The sequence below is a fragment of the Colius striatus genome, chromosome 17 (genome assembly GCF_028858725.1).
Source record: "Colius striatus isolate bColStr4 chromosome 17, bColStr4.1.hap1, whole genome shotgun sequence".
In the NCBI taxonomy this organism is placed as follows: domain Eukaryota; kingdom Metazoa; phylum Chordata; class Aves; order Coliiformes; family Coliidae; genus Colius; species Colius striatus.
This window is the reverse complement of record NC_084775.1, coordinates 6438096-6464300: the sequence shown is the minus strand read 5'-3', so window position 1 is coordinate 6464300 and position 26205 is coordinate 6438096. Positions and strand designations below refer to the sequence as shown.

The following is a 26205-nucleotide window of genomic DNA, read 5'->3' as shown; positions in this document are numbered from 1 at the left end:
CACAAGTAGAGAGAATATGGGATGGAAACTCTGAACCTCCGTTAGCCCTGGATTGATTGAATGTCTGTACAGAAATTCTCTCTCTTGAAACCCCAGGGGCCCTTCATCTTTAGATTGTTGAAATTATGATCACAAAATCAGCAAGTAAATCACCCTGATTTTTTACAAACATAGACAATGGAAATACTAAGGGTCTCTAAATCTACAGGTCACCGTTTTTGCTTGACAATACAGTACAATTTCAGAACTATGATCACAGGTTTATGCAAAGAACGCATGGCAAAATACAGCCACAGTCAATAGGATGATGCCATTGATGTTCATAACATTTCTCCAAAGTGGCACTTCACTTGTGTCAGTCAATTTCTTCTTCATCATTTCCTCTTCCTCCTTGCTCAGTTTGGGTTCATTTCCTTGATCTAAGCCACAGAACCAGTTGTAGGCTTTCTTTAAGCACCCCGGTTCTTCTTTATTTTCCTTGTTAACTGGAAGGAATAACACACTGGTCATGACACGTCAGCATGGGCCACTGCATGCACTGAGGGCATGCCTGTGTTTAGTATAGCAGTTCTGATTTATGGTCATAGTTACACAGAAACATTTTAGTCTGAGGCAGAACAAGAATGAAGTTGATATCGTGTCCTCACAGCTCACCTTGGAAAAAACTGTGATTTTCTAGTTGCAAGTGAGCCTTTGGCAGGAAACACCTGAGCCTTTTGCAGCCTATAGACTTGGTGTGGTATTAGAGAAGCAAATTGTGCTGCAGAGCTTAAACTCTATTTTTTTTAACACTTTCTGCATTTTTAATGAAAAAAATTAATTTGATGATACTTCAGAGAAGGAACTTGGCAACTGCATCAGACACCCAGTGAAGAGAGCAGGTGGGTTTGCCCAGATGGATGTCTGGCAATTTGGTGCCGCGGTGCCTTGCACCACATCCTTGCTCCTTCAGTCCTGGCTACCACCCACTGTTTCCACCCACTGTTTCCAAGTGAGTTCTTGTTGCTTCATTCCAAAAGCTGGAGCTGCATGGATCTCTCTCAAAATACACCAACTCTGACAAAAGGCATCTCCACTTTCATCCTAGAACTGCCACCCAGCTACCTAGAGAACAAGATTCTCTTCCTTCACATCCACTTTACTTCTGATTTCTAGTAAGCTTCATAGATTGGGAAAAGGCAGCTTACTAGTCATTTAAATATGTGGGGTTTGGGGTTTGTTGTTGGGAGTGAGGGAGGATGTCTTCCAATGTCAAGCATGGCAGTGTTCTTTCAGAAATGAAATAGGGATACATAAATATGTTGGCAGCATCTTTAGGTAGTACAACAGAAGTTATTCAGCAGTTACCTGATTCCTCATCTTTTTCCTCATCTTTTTCATCAGCTTTGTCCTGCTCCTCCTCTGCATCCAGATCAATACGTTCCTCCTTGCTGTTCCGCAAAGACCAGACCAAGCGGTGAAGCTGCCGTGAAACAAAAGGAGTTTACAAACCTACAGCCTTCCTGCACAGAGACACATCAGTCTGGCCAGCAACCAACAGGGCATCCCAAAAGGCTCTGAAATCAATGTTTAAGAGTATTAAGAGTCACTGAAGATTTGTGACAGATAAATTAAGACCGTTTCCTTTACTTTCTTTACAAGGGCTGTATGATGTCAGGAGGTAATATACCAAGTACAGTGCTTAAAACCAGTGGCTTTGTTGAGTGCTGTTTTGTGAGGAGAGGGACTGCAATAATACTCACATGTACATCAGGAATGGGCTTAGTCATGAAGGAGACTGCCAGGACGACGATGGAGCTGACCGCAAAGAGAATTATTGCAAAGTAAAGGTAGTGAATGCCACAGATGATGAAGGGGCAGTTGGAAGGGAGAGCGCAGCTGCCAGTTCCGTAGGCAAACTCTGTAATCATCCTGCTGAGCCCAACCAGCAGCCCAACTATCAGGCCCCAGAAGGCACCCTGCAGATAAAGTGACAAAACTATCAAAATGAGTTATTGCAGGCATGGAATCAAGCTCTAAACTGAGAATAGGTGCTGGAGTAAACAGAGCGGTGGTGATGTGCCCCGTTGCCTTTGGCACATGGGTTTTAACCCAGATGCCTTCAGTGACCACAGTTACAGTTTGGGATATTAATGCAACTGAAAGGGGCAATGACTGGCAGCTCAGAGAAAGAGCATAGAGAAACCTTCTCCAGCTCATGTCTCAAAGCTCATCCGTCTCCACACAATGCTGTCCCTGGTCTAGGACAGGCTCTAGCCACAGACTGCACATCCCAAGGGCTCTTCTCACCTCTTTTTATCTTTGAGGGCTAAATCTCTGACCACTCCAGCCTGATGGAACTGGCTAGCAAATGTGTGTCATTCCTGCTCAACTACCCGTCTGTTTCTTTTCTAATGACCCTGTTAGTTAGTTACAAGTTAATTCTCCCCACCTTCTGTGGATGTTTGTGGCTAAGTTTACATTACCCCAGCCTGAAGTATAAGAGATGTACAGATATGTCTGGGCATCAATTGAAATACAGGAATATCTGTTTAAACATAAATCTATTTATCTGTTACCGTAAGGGTGAGTGGAACAGGTTACCTAGAGACATTGTGGAGTTCCCATCCCTGAAGGTATTCAACACCCAACTGGACAGAACCCAAACATCCTGCTCTTGTTAGCTCTACTTTGAGTAGAAAGGGTTGCACTAGTCCAGAGATGCCTTCCAAACTCAACCACTCTGTGAGTTTGTGGAGTGAAAAAGCTAATAATGGTAACACAAATTTATAATTCCTGATTAAAAAATATTCTGTGTTTAAGAACAAAACGGTTTTAATTATCCAGCGGTCGAAGTCACAAAAACACCCTGCAGTAGGACACGTAGGATAATTTCATTTCTAACAGAAAAAAGAATGATTCTGAGCAATAAATACTGACAAGTCTTATAAGTAATTAAATATTGGAATTCATCTTACGCAAGGCTCCAGTTTCTCAGAACCCTTGATGCTTGTCTTCCCTATTGACCTAGGTTTAAAGTGGCAATCAGTGTACCTAAACCCCTGAGAACTACACTGAGTTCATACTTAGGTAAAATTCCACCTAAATTCAAAGACATGTTTCCACAATGGACACGGAGATTTAACCAATTTGTGAGGTTTATCCATATTGGGATGGGAAATGGGACATCCCTTGTGTGTAAAACAGGCATTATTGGATATACACACACAAATAACCATCAAACCAGTCTTAAAAGGAAATCTGAGAGAAATGTTTGAGCTGTATTCAAAAACCTTCTCTCTCTAGGCTTTCCCATTGAACTCATCCTCCCTGGGGCAAACAGGCAAGTATTGTTATTCCTAATATTATAGAAAAGAAACTGAATTCCTGAGCACTGAGTTTTCAGAATGCCTGAGGCCCCAGTTACCAGGACCCTTCACAGCACATGACAGAGCTTGTGCCTTCTGAATTACTTACAAAGACTTAAGTACACTATTTCTCAGTTCAATGCTCTACAAATAAAAATCACTGATTCCCAAACTGGGTCCTAAAAGCAATGAGAAACAGTGTAGAAAAGAATAGCATGATGGTTTAAAAGGCTGTTGACAAAACATACAGCAGTCAAGAGGACGGTGAAGGGTGATACATTTTGTAAAGCAGTTTGATGAGCAACATCCTTTCAGATATGTCCCCATAAATTACTCATTTGACACACTTCTCAGCAAAGGGAGAGATAACCTAAGTTTCAGAGCTATCTAGAAATTCCTAGAGGACTCTGTGTTTATCAGATTAGCAAACAACTTTTTCAAGCTCATCTCTGCAGCCCTGGGGTAAGGGAACAATATGCTGGGACTTGGGAATAGAGTCCCAGGAGCAGGACTAGGGAGGATCAAAAAGATAAAAAGCAGGAAGAAGTTGCTAATAAAGGACACCAACACAAGTAAGTTGTCCCAATGCCTAAAGGAACATGCAGCACACTTGGTTCTGAATTTGTTCTTACCTGCTCATTGACCCTCTTGCAGAAGATGCCAAGCAGGAAGACAGAGCCGATGGGAGGCCCCAGGTAGCTGGTAACTGACTGAATGTAATCAAAGAGCTGCCCACTCTGAGCTGACTGCACCACAGGAACCCAGGCAATGCTGACGCCAACTAAAACCAACATAAATGCCCTGGAAACACAACCAGAGATGCTGTTAGCCACCTGCTCAGAAGCATCTATTAGAGAGAGGGAAAAAAAACGAAAAGCAATTAACCAATAATTTAAACATCCATTTTGTATTTCAACCAGCAAAATCATCCAGGCTGGCTATTGTGTCTGTCAAACTACAGCTAAACACGGAACATTACTTTCTTGCTTTGTTTGCCGTATCTACAGACAAATCAATAGCAGATGAACCAGCACAATCCGCTCATTGGTGCCGTAGCAACGCGCAGCACACCGTTTAGCTACTTCATTCCCCACCGCTAATGAACCGGTGCCGGGTTTGGGGGTCGGAACGGCGCGGGCGGCCGCGGGAGGCCGCTGCTGCACCGCCCGCACGGGCAGCGCGGGGCACGGCGCCCGCCGCCGCTCCCGCACTCACCTGCCGGCCAACATCAGCTCTTTCTCGCTTGCCTTTGGTCGGATTTTGGTGTAAATGTCCATAGTGAACAGAGTACTAGCGCTGTTGAAAATGGACGTCAGGGAGCTCATAAGAGAGGCCAACATGACCGACAGCATCAGTCCCCGCAGACCTGAAACGCCGAGAAGTGGAGCGGGATGAGCGTTCGGTGAGGAGCCGCCGCCCGCGGCCCCGTCCGGCGCGCCCCGCACTGCTGCCCGACCTCCCGCTGCTGCCCGGCCTCCTCCCGCTGCTGCCCGGCCTCCTCCCGCGCCGCTGCCCGGCCTCCTCCCGCTGCTGCCCGGCCTCCTCCCGCGCCGCTGCCCGGCCTCCTCCCGCTGCTGCCCGGCCTCCTCCCGCGCTGCTGCCCGGCCTCCGTCCCGCACCGCTGCCCGGCCTCCCTCCCTGCTGCCCGGCCTCCGTCCCGCACCGCTGCCCGGCCTCCCTCCCTGCTGCCCGGCCTCCCTCCCGCACCGCTGCCCGGCCTCCCTCCCTGCTGCCCGGCCTCCCTCCCGCGCCGCTGCCCGGCCTCCCTCCCTGCTGCCCGGCCTCCCTCCCGCGCTGCAAGCGCAGTCCCGGCTTTCCAAAAGCGGTTTACGGCAGTGACAGGGCAAGTCTTGAGCTTTTAGAAGACAGGTGTTCTTTTTGTGAATGCTGTCTGATTTAAGGCTAGCATTAAGAGATACTAAGCACACTTTCCCTGAAAGTTATTAAAGTGCTTCGCCTTGTCTGCAGGCACGTGCTCCCTTGCTTGCACTCGGCAGTACGGCTGTCAAGCGCTTGGGGGGGGGGGGGGGGGGGGGGGGGTGGGGGTGGTGGTGAAACAAACCAATAAGGAAAGAAAGAAAGTTTCTTTTACTGTTTTAAAATCAGAGTAAGCCACTTCTCCAGATGGTATGGCCCAGGGAATCACTGCAGTATTTTAATAATACCATGTACAACAGCTGTAATACTGTGGGGAAGTACTAAAGATGCCACAGAAGTACCATGGTCTGTCTAATAGCATAATCTGTCTTTCTAGCCTTAGGAACCAGCCTTGTGGTTTTCTACAGAAATTTCTCTTCCATGTACGTGTGGTCCACTCCAAAGTGGTGCCTCATTCTCTCATTGAACACAAGCACTATGGACCAATGTGTGCACAGAATATTTTCCCTTCTACCTCAGTGGGTTTAGCAGGACAGCAAGTATATGGCTTCAATTCAGAAATGCTGGCAGAGACAGTCTTTCATAAATCATTGGCAAAATGTGTTATTCTTTACCTTTGCAGAAAGGGAGCTCAGTTACCATTCCTGCACCCAGTATTTGCCAGCTGAGAGCTGACATTGTCAGTGTGGAGCTATTCTGCACCTACAGCTAATACAGAGTACTCCTTTGATTAACAGCACATAGTTCTAGCAAGAATTTTTGAACTTAACCTGGGAATGGATTCCCTCTCTCACTGTTTTTTATGATCTGGCAGCCTCACCTTTCCTAATACGAACAAACAAATACAAAGTGTGTCTTACCGTTTGGCATGAGCTCCACGACCATTGTCGGGTAGGCAATGTTTGTACAGCCAACTGCGGTGCCACAGTACTGCTGGCAGAGCTCAGGCACAACACAAGCCACCACATCTGAGGAGAAGGTGATGAGAGAGGGTTAGATATGGTCACATAAACAACAGATTGCCCCTAAATATGTAGAGCTCCTAAAATTTATCTCTGTGCTAAATCACTGGACTGACATGCTTGATATCATCCTTGGTCTGCTGGCAGGGAGGAAGGTGATTCCAAGCCTCCATCCTTCCTTTCCTCTGTAAAAGAACACCAAAAAGTGCAGCAGGGGGAAAAAAAAAATCAGATGAGCACTGAACAGCACAAGGAGAGTAAATAGAAAAACAAGCAGAGGAACACAAAAACCTTCTCTCCAACCTGAAGATCTCTCCCCTGCCTGCTGTTAAAGACATCAATTGCCAGAGGGAAGGAAGGTTGGCATTTCCCCGTGTTGCACTCAGGACTGTCCATGGCCCAAAATGTTATACTGACTGATAATCCTCTTCCTCTGCCAGCAGAGGATCTGTTCTGGGCAACATTTTCCACTCATTCAGCCAGAGGGAGGGAGATTGGAGTTTCTCTCCCCTAAAATTGACAGCAATAGCCTTGCCAGAAAGATGGGTTCAGGGAAAAGAGAAAGACCTGTGGCTTCTTCCAGAGTAGTTAGTTTTTCTCCATACATGTACCTGGACAATATGGACAACAAGATGACAGTCTAACAAATGTTTTGGAAGGGACAGAGAACAGGAAATTGAGCGAGACTGGCAGTGAAAGACAGGCAGCAGGAAGTAAGGTGCATTTCTGTACACATAGACATACCTGTATACAAAATTCGGCTGATCATTCCAGGCATCACTATAATAAACATGGGCAAGAGTTTCAGGTACCCACACATGATACAACCAGCCTTCACATGGGACATGTTCTTGCCAGAGAGGCACCGCTGGACAATAACCTGTCAAGGAGACATGGCAAATGTGCATGACTTGACCAGGAACAGCATTCCCATGAGCACACCATGCCAAGTTCCACATACACGTACTTGTTAAACTTTTGATAGTGAAAGAGTCTATCTACCATTTCTTTCACTAGCACACATAAAAACTACATGAAAATCAAAGGATATATTTGAAATAAGTAAAGGCAAATATCACTTATCCAGTGTATGTGTAAGAGGTAAGATGCTTTTCACAAGATGTTATTAAAGCAGATAGACTAAAAAGCCAAAAAGGAATCACATATTTACATGAGCAATCAGTATGGTTACACTGGGGGTTTTTTCACTGGTTTAGAAATTGGGAAAATTATCTTTCTCACAATTCAGAATGCAGATAAATGAGTTGCTAGAGATTGGGCACATTCTTATGTCACATTTTCAGGAGCACATTTTCCTCATGTCAGTGTGATCTCTCAGGGAAACTGGACAGTGGGTTTTAGGGAGAAGGAAGGAACACCAGGGAACTTGCTCCAGACTGAAAGACCGACATATAAGGAACAGCCTGTCAAGACTGTGCATGCAAGAATAAAAGCCACACAGATAGGAAACAAACTCAGATTACCAAATGGGGAAACATAGTTAGATCCAGTCTAACCAGGATCATTTGGGAGATGGTTTTCTAAGTAAATATTCACTTTACACCTTCTCTGTGTTTTTACACACGAGAAGTCACACACAAAGAGTGAGAAAGGAATTCTATGCAATATCTGCTGGGTGCATAAGAAGAACTGAAAGAGCACCCATTCCATTTTCTCACATGTGGGAAGGGTTTAGAAACCAGAAACTGAAAAGTCACTGACTAGTCTTGAAATAACTGCCCTTTCTGTGACCTAGCTTTGAACTACAGTGAGGGAAGAGTGACATCAGAGTGCAGAGTCTTGTGTTTGCCATTTCCAAGTCATAAAGCTTCCACATTACCTGATCTGTGCACCAGTACCACAAAGCAATGATGCTCATACCAAAGATCACCCCTGGCCATGGCAGATCTCCGCTGACGGGATCTCGGAAGAGGTGGAAGGCATCCTTCCGAGGAGCGTAGCACTCTTCATCAATCGTAGTATTCCCATAGCTGATATTGGATGGACTTGCCTCCATGTACTTCTTCATGAAAGCATCATACCCTCCTACTTCAGCAAATCCTAAAGAAAAGAAAGTAAAAGTAGCAAGAAAGTATTTAATACTGAAATCTCCCAACCCCACCTGGACACGTTTCTGTGCCACCTGATCGAGGGGAACCCGCTTTAGCAGGGGGGTGGGCTGGATGAGCTCTGGAGGGCCCTTCCCACCCCCATCATTTTGGGATTCTGTAATTCCAGTTTAATTCATCTGGTTAACTTACCAAATCCCACGAGAACAAAAGATCCCACTACCATGATGAATGTTTGTAAGGTGTCTGTGTAAATCACAGCTGCAAGACCACCTAATGGCAAAGAAAAGTCAAGACAAACAGGTCAGCCTCTGTGCAAATGCCCCAGTGGCAATGCTTGCTTTTTTTTCCCCCCACTTTTCTCACCATCTCTCTTCTCAAAGACCACTGCAAATCACTTCCCTTTCAGGATTTTATTTCTCTCCTCTTGCCCACCTCCCCTCTTCTCTTTTTTCTGGCTCCCATAACTTCTTTACTAAACTGCTTTGGAAACTCACCTGTGATGGTGTAAAGAGCAGTAATAGCAAGCAGGATAATGATGGCCAAATAAAGATTCAGACCTATGGCCAGCTGTATAAATATAGCTCCAGAGAATATGTCTGCCTATAAGAGAAAAAGTGATAGATGAAGCAGTGTTTAAATTCACAGTGATGGCATATTACGCATCCATGATGCAGATACTGAAATACTGAACTTCCCTGTTATAGTACTGCACATATTTTAAAAGAAACAATAGAGGCCATTTTAATACAAGTGCCAGTCTCCTCTCAGTCCCATGCTGCTTTCAGTACAAGAGTTGCAACACTTCTCAAAGTACATCCAGGTCTTTTTCAACAGATCATTTTAGCTAAACAGAGTCGCTCCGTTGGTCCATGCTTACGTACTGAGACAGCTTAATGACAAACCCCTTACAGCTCAGCTTGCACAAGCTGCTCTGTGCAGGAATGGACTCTGAGACACCTCCAAGACATGCTACAGTTCTCTTCATTCAGTGCTACTCTATAAATTTCTTTCTTTTTCTTTACTGACTGCAGACATGCAGCATAGCTAGTCTTGCTGCTTCAGGAAGAATGGTGATTAAGGGCAAACACCTTGTATTACCTCTGTCTTTACTTTCCTGTCAGAATAATTGACATCTGTTGGCTAACACAAGAGACCTTTAGCTCTTGTGCAAGAAAAGAACTGTTCAGGTTTGAGAGTAACCCTCTGAGATTTTATTAAACCAGCTCCTGAATTTGCATCACTGTTACTCACGTTTGCAACCACAATAATCTACCCCAGTGCACTTCTAACACAAGTGCAAACGATGCTTCCATTAGAGCTTTGCATCTGCAGCTGTCCTTGCTCCTGAGTCCCCAGTTGATGGGCTCATCTCCTACCTCACCTGTATGTCTCCTTTTTGTACATACCACCTCTATGAGGCTCTGTTTAGGGAGTCCTCTCCTTGTTTAACAGTAGAAGTCCTAGTGGGGTTCAACAAGCTCAGGAGCTTCAAAATGCTGCAGGAACTGCCCATATGCAGGGTGTGAGAAATCAAGATAAGTAACATCATGTGTGCCCTGGGGAAAAGCCTGCAGGCACAGGGCAGCTGCTGGGTAGCAGCTTGCTGGAGGAGCAGGATGTTCCATGGGCTGCTAGGCAACCAGAGCTTGTCCTCACCCAGTAGCACTTGCAGGGCTCTTGTCCAGGCCAGGCTGACGAGAGGCAGGAGCTCCCAGCAGCAGGCACACAGCATGGCTAGTGGGGAGACACCAGGTTCATTCCAAAGCCACTGAAACTGAGGCTGTGGGGTATGATCTCAACCATAGTTCACTCTGGAGAATGAGGAAGTGGGACAGCCCTCTGCAGCAAGAGGTCCCCCAGCTATACTGCCCTGACGTGCGGAAAACGACCACGAGGCAGAGTGTGAGTCACAACACAGGTTACACTCCCAAAACTCTGTTTCTGGAGCAGCTTGAGGTTGTTTGATTTCTTACAGGTTTGAGTTTGGAGCTAGGAACCAGGACATTTAGCTCTTAGCTCCAGTGGCTGTTAGACCATATCCTTTGTCCCTTCTCTCTGTAGGAACAATTTTTTCCTATCTTCACACCACTGACCAGCTTATGTCCCAGGTCTTTCTTTCATTGCTCTTGTCCTTAGTTTAGCCTACATAGCATTAAATATTAATGGCTCTAAAATCACTCCCAGAAAGAAATGTATAGTTAATTATTTAGCATCCAGAGCAATATATCAGTTTCTTTGAATTGCTGAGTTACCTTCCAACTTCACTGCTCCTCCCCGCCCAATTAGATTATTTCTTTCCAATATTTCCTTGTTTCTCCATTATTACTCTTTTATAGACACTAAACAATGCCCTTATCTTATCTCTGAACAGAGTAATCTTTCCTTTGTATTACAAGTTATCTCACTGTATCTCCATATCTCAATCCATGTACAGATCATGCAGCAACAGCTGGTAGAACACAAGTCAACTAAGTGAATCCTGCTGCAACGTTAACGTGGGAGTCAGAGCAGTGGCACTTATTCTTTACCTCCTAGACCATGCAGCCTCTAGAGGATGTTATCCTTCTCCCTCGGGCAATTCTATGCCATCCATTTATTATTGAAGTTACGTACAAGGAGTGCAAAGAAAATGCTGTAACACGTTCAGAAACTCCAGGTTACAATTTCTGCTTTCTCCAGAAGCATTCAGATCTTAAGTCCCTTTTGTCAATTTAATCAATTACTATTCATCAAATATTTTATTTTTACTAGGCCGTTTTCTTTGGCATAATGACCAATATTAGCAAAACTGGTGGCTATCAAGCCCCTGAAAGCTGCCATGGGCATTGCTCACAAAGCTCAGCATGCGTAGGAAGCATGTACACGTGAGGCATCTACGCAACAGAAGTCCTTCAGGCTCAAAGATCACGAAAATCCTCTCAGAATGGCCTTGTCTAGCAAGTGGCTGATTAGCCACAAAACAAGGAAAGAAATCAACAAAAACCACACAGAAGACGTGCAAGAAAAGAAATGGCAATGACCTTGTGCAGAAGTGTGCAAAGGGAGTCTGATCCTCACATGGCAGTGGCACTGTGCCACAATGAGCATGCCCAGACTTACAACACCTGATGTATTATCTGGTTCATTGGAAAGCATCACAGTAATTATATTATTAAGATAATTAGCTAATATTTTAACACATCAAGGAAGCAGCACATGAAATAACTACCCCAGAAACAAGATGCCACTCTTCTACAAGGCCGTGTGGCAGTAAGTATTGCTGCCAGTCAAACCAATAGGTGTGACTGCCTGTTAAGGGCAGGGCAGAAACCCATCCTTCTGTATCAAATCTCAATAAGCCTCAAAGATTACAAGGGATTGTTTGCAAAGGCAGCAGTCAAGGAAGTAAAATGCAAATCTCCAAGCTGGCTATGGCATGGATTGGCAACTCAGGGGTATGTCTGGAGGTGCAATGTGCCCCTGGGAAGACAGACCTATGCTGGCTGCATGCAACATGCATTTGTCTACAAAGCACAAAGTCAGCTCCAGTCCAGGAGAGAATAGCCCTTCCCTTTCTTCTTTTGGAGCTTGCTCATTTGAGGACAATTTGGGCATGGTATTGCATAACACGGTATAGAAAAATCTACCCTGACATCCCCTGATGGTACTGATGAAACTTGCTATGCTTCCTACTCCAAGGACTTGGGCTGTTCTGCTTATTCTGAATAGGATGGGCAGTAAATCAGACCTGAGCATCTCCTGCCCTAACGAATACAGTGACATAAGACAGAAACCTGGGCCAAATCTGTACATGGGGCAGACACTGTCAGAGTTGCTCTGGGCAGGTGAGTGAAATGAGAAAATAACAGACCTTGTGCACCAGATGTTTCCCTTGCATAGCACAGAGATCCTTCCCCACAGCGATTCCCCACACACACCTGGAATAACTGGGTTAATGAGAAGCTGGAATGGCCACTGGTAGAGTGGGGCCCAGGTAACCTGCTGCTATATAGGTCTCTTTGCTATATAGGACTACTGCTTTGCTCCCTAACAAGACAGGACCACAAGAACAGGAGAGAGTTCTTCAGCCTCATGACCACACTGGAGGCTTAAATGGAGAACCTCTCTTGCCTGGAAGCAAGATACTCCTAATACATCTGAAATGGGGTGAAAACCCACAACCAGATCCTTAGGCATAGTAGAGACTGAAAATAAGAGGTAGATAGCAAATTCAGAACCTACATAACACCTTGACGGGCTCATTACAGACACGTTGCAGAATGGAACTGTGAGTCCTCTGACTGGAAGTGTTTCTCAGCTGCTAGAGCTGCCAGAACTGTGTCACACTGGGATTTCTGATGGTGGTAGTTAAGAACAACAACAGCAAATCAACTAATCTTTTTGAAATATATGGAAAGCCAACCTAAGGCCAGTTCCACAGTTTAATTTATAACCTTTCTAAGGATCAGTTATCATGAAGATGTGAGAATGAGAGCAAAAGGCCAATCTTTTAGCTTAAATTGCACTATTATCACTCAGTTCCCATTCAGAGGGCAAAGAGTAATCTGCCATGGCAACTCTCACAAAACAACAGATTGAGGTATGCCTGAACTGTGGACTTTTTTGAGGCTTGCTAGTTTTAAGATACATGGAAAATACCAGCTTCCTTCACTACTTCACAGCAACACAATCACTTAATAAACATTAACTTCATAGCACCTTAAACTTTATACCAACTACTTGCCGATTAAAAGAATCTCTCCTCTCCTTCACCTTTGCTTTGTTATTCCCCCTCCCTCCTTGGCATTTCCCTTCTTTATTTTCTAATTCTTGTTAATCTCTTCTTCTCCCTCATCTATATTACCAGAGGATGCTAAAACAGATAAACATGAAATTAGGGAAAAAAAAAATCCTGCTACATGTTTCATGGATCCCTAGGGTAAGACACTAATGAAATACAAGTTTCCCTCCACTCTGACTTGTTGTAGAGGAAAGTGTAAGTAGAAGTAACTCTTAAAACCTAGAAAAGAAAGAGAAACCACAACAAGTATCAGGAGACATTGCAAGGAAGGAAAAAACTTGGATTGCAGGACACACCTGGATACACAATGTCACTGGACAGAATAAAGCAAGCACAAAATTGTATTTTTACCATCCTTAATGCAACCAAGGTCTCCAAACAAGAAACAAAAATCATAAAAATGGGAGTTGCTTTTCTTTAGACTGATGTAGGATGGAAAAAACGCTGTAAAACTTTTACTTACTGAGATCTTTGTGAAGATATACAGGATCAGAGAAAGGATTGACAGGTAGACCTGAATGCGCTTCCCACCAAAACGCTTCCTCAGGTACTCTGGCATTGTCACCACCTGCAGATAATGGAGAGGGGGTTTCAGATAATGGGGAATAGGTACAAAGCAGAGTACTAAGGACTTCTCAGCTCAAGCCTCAGAACAGAGAATCCTCACTGCTCAAATACACACATGGGCCAGTTCTAGCATGCTCAGATCTTGTGCCATTCATAATGGCATTGTAATAATCAAGACCTGATCCACAAATATGAACAGCAAAGAGAAGCATAGCATCCTGTTTTGACTTACCCCAGCTTTGATGTAAATGGGTACAAACACCCATCCCAGAACAACCACAAATACCAGGGCCTGCAGACAAGACAAGATCAGTTGAATTAGCTCCTGCTCTCTAGATAACTCTCCCCAAGACCATTTATCAGGCCCAATAGCAGCTAGAGACCATTGAAACCACATAAAGCTGGGTATTGTAAGGATGGGGGTAGGAAGACCTGCTCTATCCTTTGATTCACAGGTGAAAATTTGGGAAGGAAGTCTTGGCCATAAAAAATGTCGGGTATTGCTGTCAGCCTGGATTTCATGCCACACGTCCCAGAGCAGCACACATGATGATAATACATTTTCAGGAAAAACAGCTGATTTCTGCTCAGAGGATTGCCCTCTAGTATCAAAGCACCAAAGCAATATTTCCACCATACCTACTAATCTGTACACTAGTGTCACTATGTCATAAGCAATGAACTATGTAGTGCATCTGCTCAAATGCACACATGCATCATTGCTTCTTCCTAAACAACAATTACTGTACACCATGTCTTCATATGAGTCCACACAGAGTCTCCCAGGAGATGAAGTGTGAGAGGTGGATATGTTGATGGATATAGGCCCTAGAGATCTGAATAGCATGAAGCCTCAAGCAATTCTTGTTCTGTTTTGTTTGGCTTAGTTTTGGTACAAAGGGAAGGAGACTGAGTTTTATTACAAGATCAGTGTAATCACATAGGGAAACATGACACATTAACCATGCACATCTCATAGAGCTCATTTTAGCCTTTCTCTCTCTCCTTCAATATTTATATCATAGAAGTACTTGACTATTTGCAGCAGCTGTCTACTTGTTAAAGAAAAAAGATAAATTCCTCAGGGTAGCAACTCTGCTTCTTTCACCGTGCAGAATTAAATGCAAAGAAAGCATTGACCTATGTATGCTCACTAAGTTCTTTATTCCATGAAGATGAATTAAGCAGAACAAGGGCATTATTATCCACACCCACAGAGCCTGAGAACACACGGAAATGGACTGAATTAACTCATGTGAATCTCCATGCTGTTGCAGTTAACACCACTCCTGTTACTCCAAGTAGTGTCAGCTTGGACATCTCTGTCCTAATACCATAGCCATAAACAAAATACACACAAAAATAAAGGAAGAACGAAGTAAAGGGGAAACATTTTTGGAATGCAGGTGGCTGTGAGGGATGCTGAAAATTTCTGACAGGCTGTGAAGAAATCAAAGCTTTTCAATTGTTCCTATATAACCAAATGCTGTAAAAAACCACTATGGATTACAGAACTGATCATTTCTTCCCAATATCCCCCAGTCTGCAAGTGCTCTTCATAAATACTTCAAAAAGTTATTTTAAAAAATGTACAGAGATCTGACCAATTTATCTGGCTCAAATGCTCTCCAGAAACATTCATTCAACAGAAAAGTGTCATCTTCTCCCCGTGGCTTGGACAAAGACCAAGGAGGACAGGCTTAACTGATTACATTAGAACTTACTGGTCTGTACAGAAAGGAAGTGTTGCCAAGCACAAACTTTGTCAGTCTTAAATGATTAGGTTATATTATTTTGATGAAGCTCTGCAGATAATCCTGATGTCACAAGTGTGTTCACTTAAATGCACGCCACTTACATTCCATTCAAATCCTCCGATGGCAATTCCTCCAGCTGCTGCCGTTCCTGCTATTCCCACAAAATGTCCACTGCCAATGTTACTGGCAAACAGAGAAGCACCAATCTGGAAGCAGAGAGAACAATGTTTAACTCTTAGGTCCTCTTCATGGAAACTTGAAAAATCACGTTCACTTGGCAACTTAAACTCATGTCTTTCTGTCACCAGATGGTGACGATGACTATGTGTGACAACCAACTTTCTTAACAACTTTCAAGGTACCCTCTTATTGTTCACCCTCAAACTCCAGACTCCAGCCATCAAATCTACAACAATGAGAAAGAATAGGATGTTGCATAGATGAGTTAAACAGATTATTACACCAATATAGAATTTAACATACTTGCAAAACTTGACTAGCTGACATTTAGGTGATATCCAAACCATTAGGGAAGAGGACTGCGACCTGTCTTGCTCAAGAGGTAAACGGAAAATGCCATTTGTCAAACTGACACTCCCTATTTCATATTCCACAGTCTGTGGAACCAAATGTATCCTCCCTGAGAGTTGTACCGACTTTGTACTTGGTTCACTTTTAGTCAAATGACATTTGATTAGTGAATTAAATTCTGAGAGCTGCACAGCAGAAATGTCTGCTGAGAAAGTGCTTCTGGAAGATACAAACAGTAGCCAATCAGGGAGCTGCATTTAAGAAGTGCTGGATCTCTAGGGCTCCCAAATATTGCACTGATCATCCAAAGAGAAGTGGGAGAAAGCAGGAATTGATGGACAAGGAGACATTAAAAAACCGAAAGCTTTATGTTGTATTACAGGCAGGAGCCGTTCACAAAAGAGAGATTGTGCCAAAAGATCTGATTCCTTATCAAATAGCTCAGACAATAGAAAAGATGAAAAGGTATGAGCTTCATTTCCTCAAAATGAAACCATGAAGGGCAGCAGAAATGCCCAACAATCATTTACAAGGTCAGACACTGAAAGATGCAGGGTGAGAACTCAAGCACGAAAAAGAAGTTGGGTTGGGTATTGTGGGCAGAAGACACGGGAGCTGGACGGGCTCCAAGGTGAAAGACGCAAGTGAACATTTTTTTATTCACTTCTATTTTTTCTTTGTATCCTCTGAAAGGTGCAAAGGGAAAAAAAAAATAGGAAGCATGTAGAAGGCAGGTAAAAGAACCTCTGCTACTCGCTTCTAATGCTCTCAGTTGAGGTTGACCTCTCATGTTGAAAGATCCCAAGGTGCTCAAAAATGATTTAGACATATGGACAGAAGACCTGCATTCAGCACATTCTCCTTAGTTAGTTCCCAAGTACAGGTGGTTGGAATGTGTTCAAAAGTCACCTTACAAAAAGTGAGAAATATTCCTTCTGTGCAGATAACTCACTGGGAGATTTTTATGGTCCTAAAATATATATACAGGGAATAGCTCCAGACTTCCAGGTCTGCAATCATTGCAGTGAGTTCTTTGAGTAGCAGTAAAAATGGCATCAATCTTTCTGAGAGCAGGGCTACAATTGCCTGAAATTCAGGAAGATAAAAGGGATTTCATCATGGACATCCAGCTCCGAAGATCAGTTTTATTCTACAGAGTTATGCCATAGCCAGGAGCAACAAACACACTCTTTGATTCACAGTCCTGATCTTTCATCACAAAATAGATTTTCCTCCCTCATTTTTTATACCCAACGTACAAATAAAATTCATCCGTGGATGCCACTCTTTCTTTTCCAAGCTTACTTTTTTCTCCTTTCCTCAGTTTGATCTCTTGACTACTTCTAGGCTTTTTTCAGACAAAGTCTTCTTCTGCTGTGACAGGAAATTTAAGTTCACTCGGTTCAAGAGTTTGGGGATTTTTTACGTGTTTCTAGAGGTCAGATTTGCCCTACAGAAATGCAACCAGTTTGCCATCTGACAGATACTGCTATAGGAATGGTAAGTGTTGCAACAAGCATTAGCAAATAAGCCAGAGAGATGACTGGTAATAAAGAAAACTTTTTTCTTCTAACCTCTTTGTGACAGCACCAGTGTTTTCCCAACAGTGACCATGAAGAAACAAATACCATTTATGCCAGGCACTAGCACCGTTGCCCAGTGCTTTCCCTGGAGATGAATAATTAAGCTTAAATCTAGGTTACTAGAAATGCAATCACCAGAAAAGATTAACCACATTAATCTCTGATTTTATTTAATGTGTTTCCCCTCCTATTTCAAAAGCTAAAAATGTGCTGCAAGCAGATCTAAGTAACAAAAGCAGCTAATGAATGACTTTATGGACCGACAGCTGTAGTAAGCTTTGGCTCAGGGCCTGACACCCTGGCACAGATCGCAGTGGTACTGACAATGCTGTGTTCCCAACTTTACCCAGAGGACAGCTGTATTAAAAGACAAATGCAAAGCCATACCAACCCAAGGCCGAATTGCAAACATAGTTATGGCCAGCACAAGGACAGAACCACGTGAATGCACATACCATCTTCACTCTCAGATTTCTTTCTCTGAATTAGGGAGCAGCCAGTGCAGCAGAACCAAAGGATCAACACATGGCAAGAATGGATGCAAAGTCAGAAAGCAGTTTATTGTTACGAGTACCTGGAAAGGTAAAACGTGTCTTCACAGCTGGGAAGCATGGTTAAAGCAAGAGGAGTGTTTACCAAATATGCTTTCACCCTGTTAGCTGCTAATGCCAGAGGCAGTACTTCATGGCTGAGGGAAGAAGGCAGATGGGCTCTGGGCCCAAGTTGTCCTGCTGAAGAACTTACTGCTGCAGTATTTGTGCACTGAAAGGGCTGGTTACTGGAACTGCTTGATCTGGCACTGGTAGATGCTGCAGCACACCAGTGCATGACCTCCAGAGCACTGGGCTGAAACTGGGCAATGACAGAGGGGAACAATTTTCTACAAGTGTCCACTGCTCTCAGTGAATGTGTTAGTGAATTCATTTGAAAAACAGATCTAGGAGGAAAAGTAAAGAAGAAAGTTTATTGAAAGGAGCAAAAGCCATTAAGAGGGAAAGAGAGGACAAAAATCCAAACTAACCTGAGGCAAAGGTGGAATATTAACTCTTAAAATCTTTGAAGAGGTCAGGTTTTAACAAGAGTACTCTGCTCAGGAAAAGAATCACCAGCTGCAGAGAGATGATGATCACTATGTTTTTTCCACGTTACTCATTAACTGTTTCACCTTGCTCTCCCCATTAACTTGAGGATGCATTGACATCCTGGTGCTTGTTGTTCCAAATCATACACGATGTACTTTGCAAATCAGTGACTACTGCAGTGACCACATGCAGACTCTGCAGCTTATGGCTTCTCTCTCTCCCAGGACATGATAAGGCATCTCCTGTGCCCCTAATGTCCATTTTCCTGTTTGACAGTGTTAGCTCAGTATCAAACTCTTTTCCCTACCCCAAGAACACCTTGCCTGTGGCCTTTAGCCTCTCTACAGACAACAGCAGAGGCTCCCTCACATGAGGTCATCAGCCTTGCCCTGAGGTATTGCTCCTCCCATGGGTCACCTACAGAAGCTGCTTCTCAAACGTCGAGCCAAATTTCTCATTCCCTGGGTTGAGAACTGCTCCCTGACACCGTTCATGTGCTTCTTCAACTCACAGCTCTTCCCTGAAACATGTGACTTTACTCTGATGGAAAGACACCATTTTTCCCACCAGCAGTTTGTGGGATCACCCTTAGTCACTTTGGAAAGTTCAGTACGCTGCTTACAATGAAATATTACTGCTACCCTTTCAAGGCTCTGAGAGCCAAAGGCAGAACTGCAGGGTTTTATTCTGCTTTCCCAATTACTCTGAAAATTCTTTGTATTGTATTACTGCCAAATTAAACCACATTTATACACTTCCCAATTCACGACATGAGAGAGATGGATATACAACACACATAAAATGTGTCTCTGTCAGCCAACAAGCCCAATGGCTGCTGAACAGCACAGCCACAAGCACTCTGAGCTGATACCTTTCCACCTTTGTTCTTTGAGGCAGAAACATCTCCCAGCTGGATGGAAAATTTGGACAGATTATTTAGAAATCTGCTTCACTGAAATTTTCCTTCTCTATCACAGCTTTCCTTTGGTTATTTTATTATTCTTTTTACTCTGAAAACCACTGATTTCACTGATTTGGCATGAAATTTGACAAAATAAGTTAATTAATTTCTTATTCCACTTTACCTAAGAAAAGGAACTACAATCTTATTCATACCAGAGTTGTCAGATTGAGCAAGTGGGGACAATTCTGAGAATATATAAAGCTTAACTGGATGCAGAGATCAGAGAAATGGTGCCAGTGGTCAGTTCTGGTGGCCATCAAAATCAGTCATGCAGACTGAAGCAAACATCTCCTAGGGTTTTTTTTCTTAATCCCTACCTGTCTCACAAAGATCAACACATAAGTGACAACGAACAAGCTGAGTTACATTCCTGTTTGAAGTATAGTTTGTCCTTGACTCTGCATGACTCCTTGCTATTCAGTAATTCTTTTGTGAGCATAGTTGGACTTCAGATGCCCAGCAGATATTCTTCATCCTACTAACATTTATGCCTCAGGAACCAGGGCATATAAGGTAAACCTTAAAACTACAGAACCTAAAGCTGCTGCCAAAGCTCACTGTTCTCCAGGAAGAGATATTTCGTTTCCTGCAATAGCAAAAAGTATTTGGCTTAACTAAACTCCCTCACCCAATAGAAGAAGCTGAAGCTCAGTTTGCACAGCCCACTGTTACAAGGCTGACACCTTCCTTGAGCTTCTCTCTGCCTTTCAGGAAAAGGCAGAGTGGTTATGAGTATTTAGAGCCATATGTGTCTTTCCTGAAGCTATTTCCCTCAAAGCCCAAGAGACTAAAACCAGTTTCTTGGAGATTCTTGTCTCAGTTTCTGTAGAAAGGTTGTGGAAAGTGCCCAGCATTTCATGGTATTTCAACAATGGATTTCCATTTCTGGTAATCAGTGAAAAATGTAATTGTATACCTCAACTAACTGCTGGAACTACTGAGTTGGCTCATGCACTGAGCAGAGGCAGTGATCTCAGTGAACTGACCCATCACCTCAGCAGAGCAGCCAGCAAACACTAACTGTGAGCTTGGTTCTGCAAAATACTAAGCAACATTCATGGATTCTGCTGGAGTCAAGAATCAAAGTTGGACAGATTTGGCTCAGGATAATTGTCTCACTCCTAGTTTATACGTTGAGAAATTGAATTACAGTCAGGCAAAGTGACTGACACAGATGTAAAATCCATATTGAAAGTGGGACTAACCTCCAGCCCTTGATTACCATGGTCTTCTCTAGTCTAGTAAACCACATCTCTTACAGCATTTAAGTGAACAGAATCTATTTCTCAGGCTTGCCAGTAGGAGATCCTAACACATTGCTAATGAGCCTCTTTCCCTGTGGGGTCAGAAAAGCCACTCATGGCTGCCCTGTATAGCACAGAACATACCACTGTTGCTGAAAAATACTAGCAGTTCAAGAGAATTTTCTAACAAGTCTGTGGAAGGATTTTTTTATTCTGTTCCAGAGGGCAATTACATGGCCTGGGTCATTATTCTGAAACCACAGGGAAGAGAGCTGAGAAATAAGAGTCCACTTACAGGACAACATCCCCCATCCTGCCTCTCATCTACTGTGGAAATGTATCTGGGCTTTCCAGCAACATGCCAGGACAAGAGAAGGATCAAAGCACAGAAGAGTTAAAAAACTGTGCACAGCATTAGCTGTTGCTGAACTGAGATCCCACCTCTGACTGAACTTCCTAGACTTTCATTGGTTTCCTAGTCACCTCAGTCCAGTGTGCACAGGGTGACCAACATCCTGTCTACCTGCTAAACTCTGGGAATCAGTGCTTTGGAATCTCTTTTCATCCAAGGCAAACTTTCCAAGGTGGTGCTGCTGACATGGTGTTTAGTTTGTGGTTTGAGTGCCTGCTGTTTGTTTATTTTGAGTGATACCAGGAGGAATAGCAAGAAGGGTTTATTTTTATGGCATTCCAAAGGAAAGGACTGAAGAGGCAGTGCAGGACTCCACTGCCGACAGCACTTCATCCATGCTGAGCTCGCAGAGTTTAGGAAGGAGAGGTGATCCTAACAACCACTGCAATGTGAGCTCATCCCTTTTGTCTCCCCATCAGAGTAAGGGAGCTTGCTGAAACTGTTGGGTTTGTGTTGGCAGAGAACTTGTGTTTGATAATCCTCTCTGGATCTTCAGTGCCACTGCAGCCAGACAGGTTTTTATAGTGAATCTTTCCTGCCTGCTTCTTCCACCTTCATTTACATCTACACAAAAGGGTTTTCATATTCGCCCTTGACAGGCATGCAAAATTACACAAGGTTTAAACCAGCCCACCAATTAAAGTGACAGTTAACAGAGCAATCTGTTTGGGGTTTTTCTCTCTGTCTAGAATTATGGGATTTATCTTAAAGTAATTATTATGGGATTATCTTAAATTATGGGATTTTTCTTAAAATAACTTGTAAACTTTCTCTTTCCTCAGTCTTCTAGTAGAACCTGAATTTTCTTAGATCTACTATATCAAATGAGGAGACCTTTCACTGTGACTAGCATTTCATCTTTTTATGTCACTAAAGAGGCAGTTCCAATCCCTTCTAAAGGCAGACAGCAGCTCCCTGAAGCACACGAATTCTGGAAGATGTGTAGGTATTTCTGCAGCCTGCTTTAAGAAAGTTCTCAAATTTTTAGACAATGATTTACTCTCTCCTTGATCCTGTAACTAAATCCATGTGGGTGGAATCTTGAATCAAAAGTCTTAACAAAGTGCAAAAACCACTTTTGGTGACTGAGAATGTTGAGGATTTCCATTCAAGAACATGTAAGCACGTGTAACACAGGTAACACAGAAAATGTGTTTGTCTAACTTCTCTGCTTTTCCAAGAAGTCACACTAACCAGACTGTATTGTCTAGAAGAAATAGATAATTGTTTCTAATACCACTGCTGGATGGCTAGGAAGATATTTTGTGTCTGTGACTGCTTTGCTACACCCTGGAAGAGAAGACAAATTCACTGAAGACAAAGGACATCAGCATTTTACCAATAACTTACCACAATATTTCCAGGATTTTCTCCTCGTAGAGACCAGAACTTGCTATAAAAAGTGGAAACAATGGAGCAATACAAGGGGCAGACTTCAGCAAATTAGTTCCTCTCCATGATAACCTCAAAATGAGCCAGATGCTTCGAGTGCAGGGAAAGTAATACATTCAAAACATCAAAAAGCTTTGAAGTGGACTCAAAGGCAAAGCATCGGATTTGCCTCACTGACACGACCGATGTATCTAGGTGGCTTTTGTTGTGCAGCTTGTCCTGTGTCACCCAGGCTAGAGAAAGAGTTCGAAGTACATCTACGTGACACAGCTGTCACAGCCTCAAAAGTACTGTGAAGATACTTAATATTTAAGGACTAGTTGTAGTCACATGGAAGTGGATGCACATCCATATAGATGGCTTGTATAGACATACAACATGCAGCACTCACCGGCCACCAAACCATGCTTCGTCCAGCCAGGAAAAATCCACCTACTGTCCCTCGGTTGGTTGAGAACATGGCCTGGGAAAAAAGAGGAGGATTGGCTTGTATTTTCAGTGTAGTAGGCAAGCTATGCACAGACTAAGAACAAACAGCTGGAATGAAGGGGTAAAACATATGGGGAGGGCAAAGTGGGAGAAATAAACAGAGCGGCTAAAAGAACAAACGTATGATGATGAAGAAAATACAACTGAACAATGATTCTTGCACCTAGGTCTACATTAACTGTTCAAGCTTCATTCCTTCACCTTTCATTACAGTCCAAACATTAAAATTAAATTAAATGTAACAAAAAAAGAGAAAGCTCTACTAAAACTTCATACAAACACTTCATTGGGGGGGCAATGCCTTTTATTTCTGCCCTCAAGAAAGACTATAAGCTGCAAGTTCATTAACAGAAAATATGCAGCTCTTTTACTCAATACTATCCAGCCCCAGCAGATCTCTACAAATGGGTCATTTCTTGTTGTGATAACACCATTGTACCTGCTTCCCTCTGAAGTTAAAAAAAAAAAAAAGCCAACTACAATGTGCTTTTCACAGAATCATTTCATGTTTGTCAAGGGATGGGCTTCAGTGGGAAGCTTCCTCCAGTTTTTGTTCATGACCCTGGTCCAAATATTAGATTCCCATTGTCTCCTCTGATGGACCTTGATCAGGCAATTAAAGAAACAAGACTTGGGAAAATTAGCCAGATCTTTTCTTCTGATTCAGAAAAAAAGAAGAGGTAAATACACTAGACTGTCATTACACATAGCAACTGAACAAGTATGTGTCCAATAAAGAGGACATTGTTGCTGAAGAGAAATGGCTTCAGGAATCACTCAGCACACAATGGTTCACTAAGTTCAACTACAGCAACAGCCAGACTTCCATGGCAAAGATCCAGCTCCCTCAGGCAAGACAGCAAGGTGTTAAGGCATACTGCAGGCTCCAGATGTACATCTTTGTATCTAGTACCATGAAGAAGAGGTAAAGAAAAGGTTGTGTCAATTTTGTGATCATCCTAACCTTCTGGTGCTCTTCAGAACATTCCCCAGCTGCTGGGAGGGGAGGTTTGTTCTGCAGCTCAGTTCCCTGCCTGAGCAATGCCCCTCTGGGATGCTCCTGGCAAGCAGAGGATTACTGAAGGACAATGCCTCCTCTTTGCTTGTTAATGGCCAGATGTTCAGGTGGCCCAGAGAGCTTGCCCCAAGGAAACCAAAATGTAGGGACATTCCACTGTTTACAGCTTTGTGGCCCACAGTATCAGCCGATTATCTTCAGCACTGAGGTTGCAGCAGCAGGATAGCATCTGCCTTCTCCATTAGCTGTGAAAGCACTGCTTTGTTTTCAGGATTTCAAATCACTGAGCTTTCCCTTGCAGCCCTCAGCACTTTGGGCATTTCAGGGTGAGCACAGCTGGAACTGCTGTGCTTTGATCACCAACAGAAAGTCACTGCCATCACCTGTCACCCATGAAACTGTTCCTTCCCCACAGTCCCTTGTAGTGGAGGTATTGCTGGCAAAACAAAAGACACAATAACGTTGCCCTCAAGTGGCACCTACAGTCCTGACCTATCTCACGCCTTTGCTGTCCCTGCTGTCATACAGAGGCAACTTCACTGTTACACCCCTGGACTGCCCTCCCCACACATCAACTTCATCACTTCTTCTGGCATCACCTCACACCACCAGTTCTGGCTGTAGCTCCTGTGACATGCAGTGCTCAGCCCCTTTCTCTCTGCCTCCAGCCTGCTTCCCACCTGGGACCATTGCTGACCTGACCACTCTTGCTAGGATCTCTCAGCCCCTTCCCACACAAACCTCATTACTCCACCTGCCACACTAGTTCTACTCATCCATCTAAACAGATGCCTCCCCAGGTCACCATCCTCTCACAAGTAAGCACCCACATTTTCCCCACCACGCACTTAGTAGCTACCTCAGTTAGGAACTAAAAGCTTTATACAATTACACATTTTCATTCATGAGCCTTTTCCCAAGACCCTTATAAACTACCAGCTCATTAAGTCAAAAACCATAAAACAAAATCAACCTACCCATAGTCCCACTGCCAGGACTACCACAAAATAGAGGACAATGACAGAGATGTCCGCAGCATTGTTGATCTTCACGTTGCTTTCCATCCTGGCTGCTTCTCTGGCTTTCCTCCTCTTTCTCTCCTTATGTGCTTCTTGCAGAGTTCAGGTTAATGATAAACTGCTGTCATCCCCTACGTCTTATATAATAGATAACTTCAGATTCACTTGTCTCCCATGGGACACAAGTTGGAGCTGCTGCTTTTCCTCGGGCAGCAATTCCTTCCCTAATATTGCTGCCCTGCTACACGTGCTGCAGGTTTCAGAGTTCAGTGCCCCTGCCAAAGGTGCTGGGGATTTTAACACCCAGGAGCAGATGTCTGAGCAGGAATGAGCGGGAAAGGAGTGGCTTGGCTGCAATAAACCCACATATTTACCTCACTCTGGGTGAATACTTTTTTTTTTTGTTAAGTGGTTGTACCTGTAAATCAAGTCATGGAAGATGTTGTTCTTTTAGATTATGATGCTAAGCAATTATCTGTGAGGAGGAGTGACCTGATACCCGGGGAAAACCCAGGGGTCGGGGAGCTGGGACACGCTCTGTGTCATCTCTCAGCTCAGCAACATTACTCAATGGAGAAAAAGCCCTGTATTTTGGGGAAGGAACAGCTTGAAGCTGCCAACATCTCTCACACGGACGCAGGTAAAGATGCATGTGAACCACAAGACAGATGCAGGAGCTTAATGTGCCAAATTTCAGAGTGTTTATAACACAGTATTGGTTTTCTCTATTGTAGCTAATCAGCTTCACATTCAAATAAGTTCAAAGTTCATCAGAGCTAGGGTCTGCTCTCCCTTTATTTGTTCCTCTGAATCTAGAATCAAGCTAAGCAAAATACTTGGTAACAGAGACGTGCAACATGCTTATTACAGACCTGTCATCACAGTTTGCAATAAAACAGCTTTCCCAAATGACACCTGTGATCACGTGTGAGCCAGAAGAGGTCAGAAAAATCCAGCATATTTTGAACAAGACAAAAGTGCCTGGCACATTTCTGGGCTCTGAGGATATCTGAAAGTGCTATTCTCAGCTTGATACTATGGAGTCATTATTGATTTACAGCTGACTAGGACGCCTTTTGGGATAAAACATTACCTTGAAATTACACTG

The 26205-nt window shown here is 43.5% G+C and overlaps 1 protein-coding gene across 4 annotated transcripts; it reads right to left on the bottom strand.

Moving 5' to 3' along the window:
* Positions 1-259: 259 nt before the first annotated feature.
* SLC5A1 (solute carrier family 5 member 1) lies at positions 260-25145 on the bottom strand. Of its 4 annotated transcripts, none has more exons than XM_062009709.1 (15): positions 25056-25145; positions 22963-23034; positions 15465-15569; positions 13839-13898; positions 13503-13607; positions 8754-8859; positions 8449-8529; positions 8028-8248; positions 6932-7067; positions 6086-6193; positions 4563-4713; positions 3980-4148; positions 1743-1958; positions 1348-1462; positions 260-485 (listed from the first exon to the last, which is right to left on the bottom strand). In XM_062009709.1, the coding sequence occupies exons 1-15, from the start codon at positions 25140-25142 to the stop codon at positions 262-264; spliced, it is 1956 nt and encodes a 651-aa protein (XP_061865693.1). In that variant the 5' UTR covers positions 25143-25145; the 3' UTR covers positions 260-261. The 4 variants fall into 4 exon arrangements, with proteins under 4 accessions (XP_061865693.1, XP_061865690.1, XP_061865691.1 ...); XM_062009706.1 differs by having other exon boundaries at positions 260-467; positions 25056-25142; XM_062009707.1 differs by having other exon boundaries at positions 260-464; positions 25056-25142.
* Between the last annotated feature and the right edge of the window lie 1060 nt (positions 25146-26205).

What these genes read in the sequence shown, in the direction of transcription:
- SLC5A1 (XM_062009709.1), bottom strand. Translation starts at nt 25,142, where the DNA reads ATGGAAAGCAACGTGAAGATCAACAATGCTGCGGACATCTCTGTCATT. An exon ending in TCCTGGCAGTGGGACTATGG is followed by an intron (nt 23,035 to 25,055) that starts GTAGGTTGATTT and finishes CTTTTTTCCCAG; the next exon opens with GCCATGTTCTCAACCAACCG. An exon ending in CGTGGAGCTCATGCCAAACG is followed by an intron (nt 4,714 to 6,085) that starts GTAAGACACACT and finishes TCGGCGTTTCAG; the next exon opens with GTCTGCGGGGACTGATGCTG.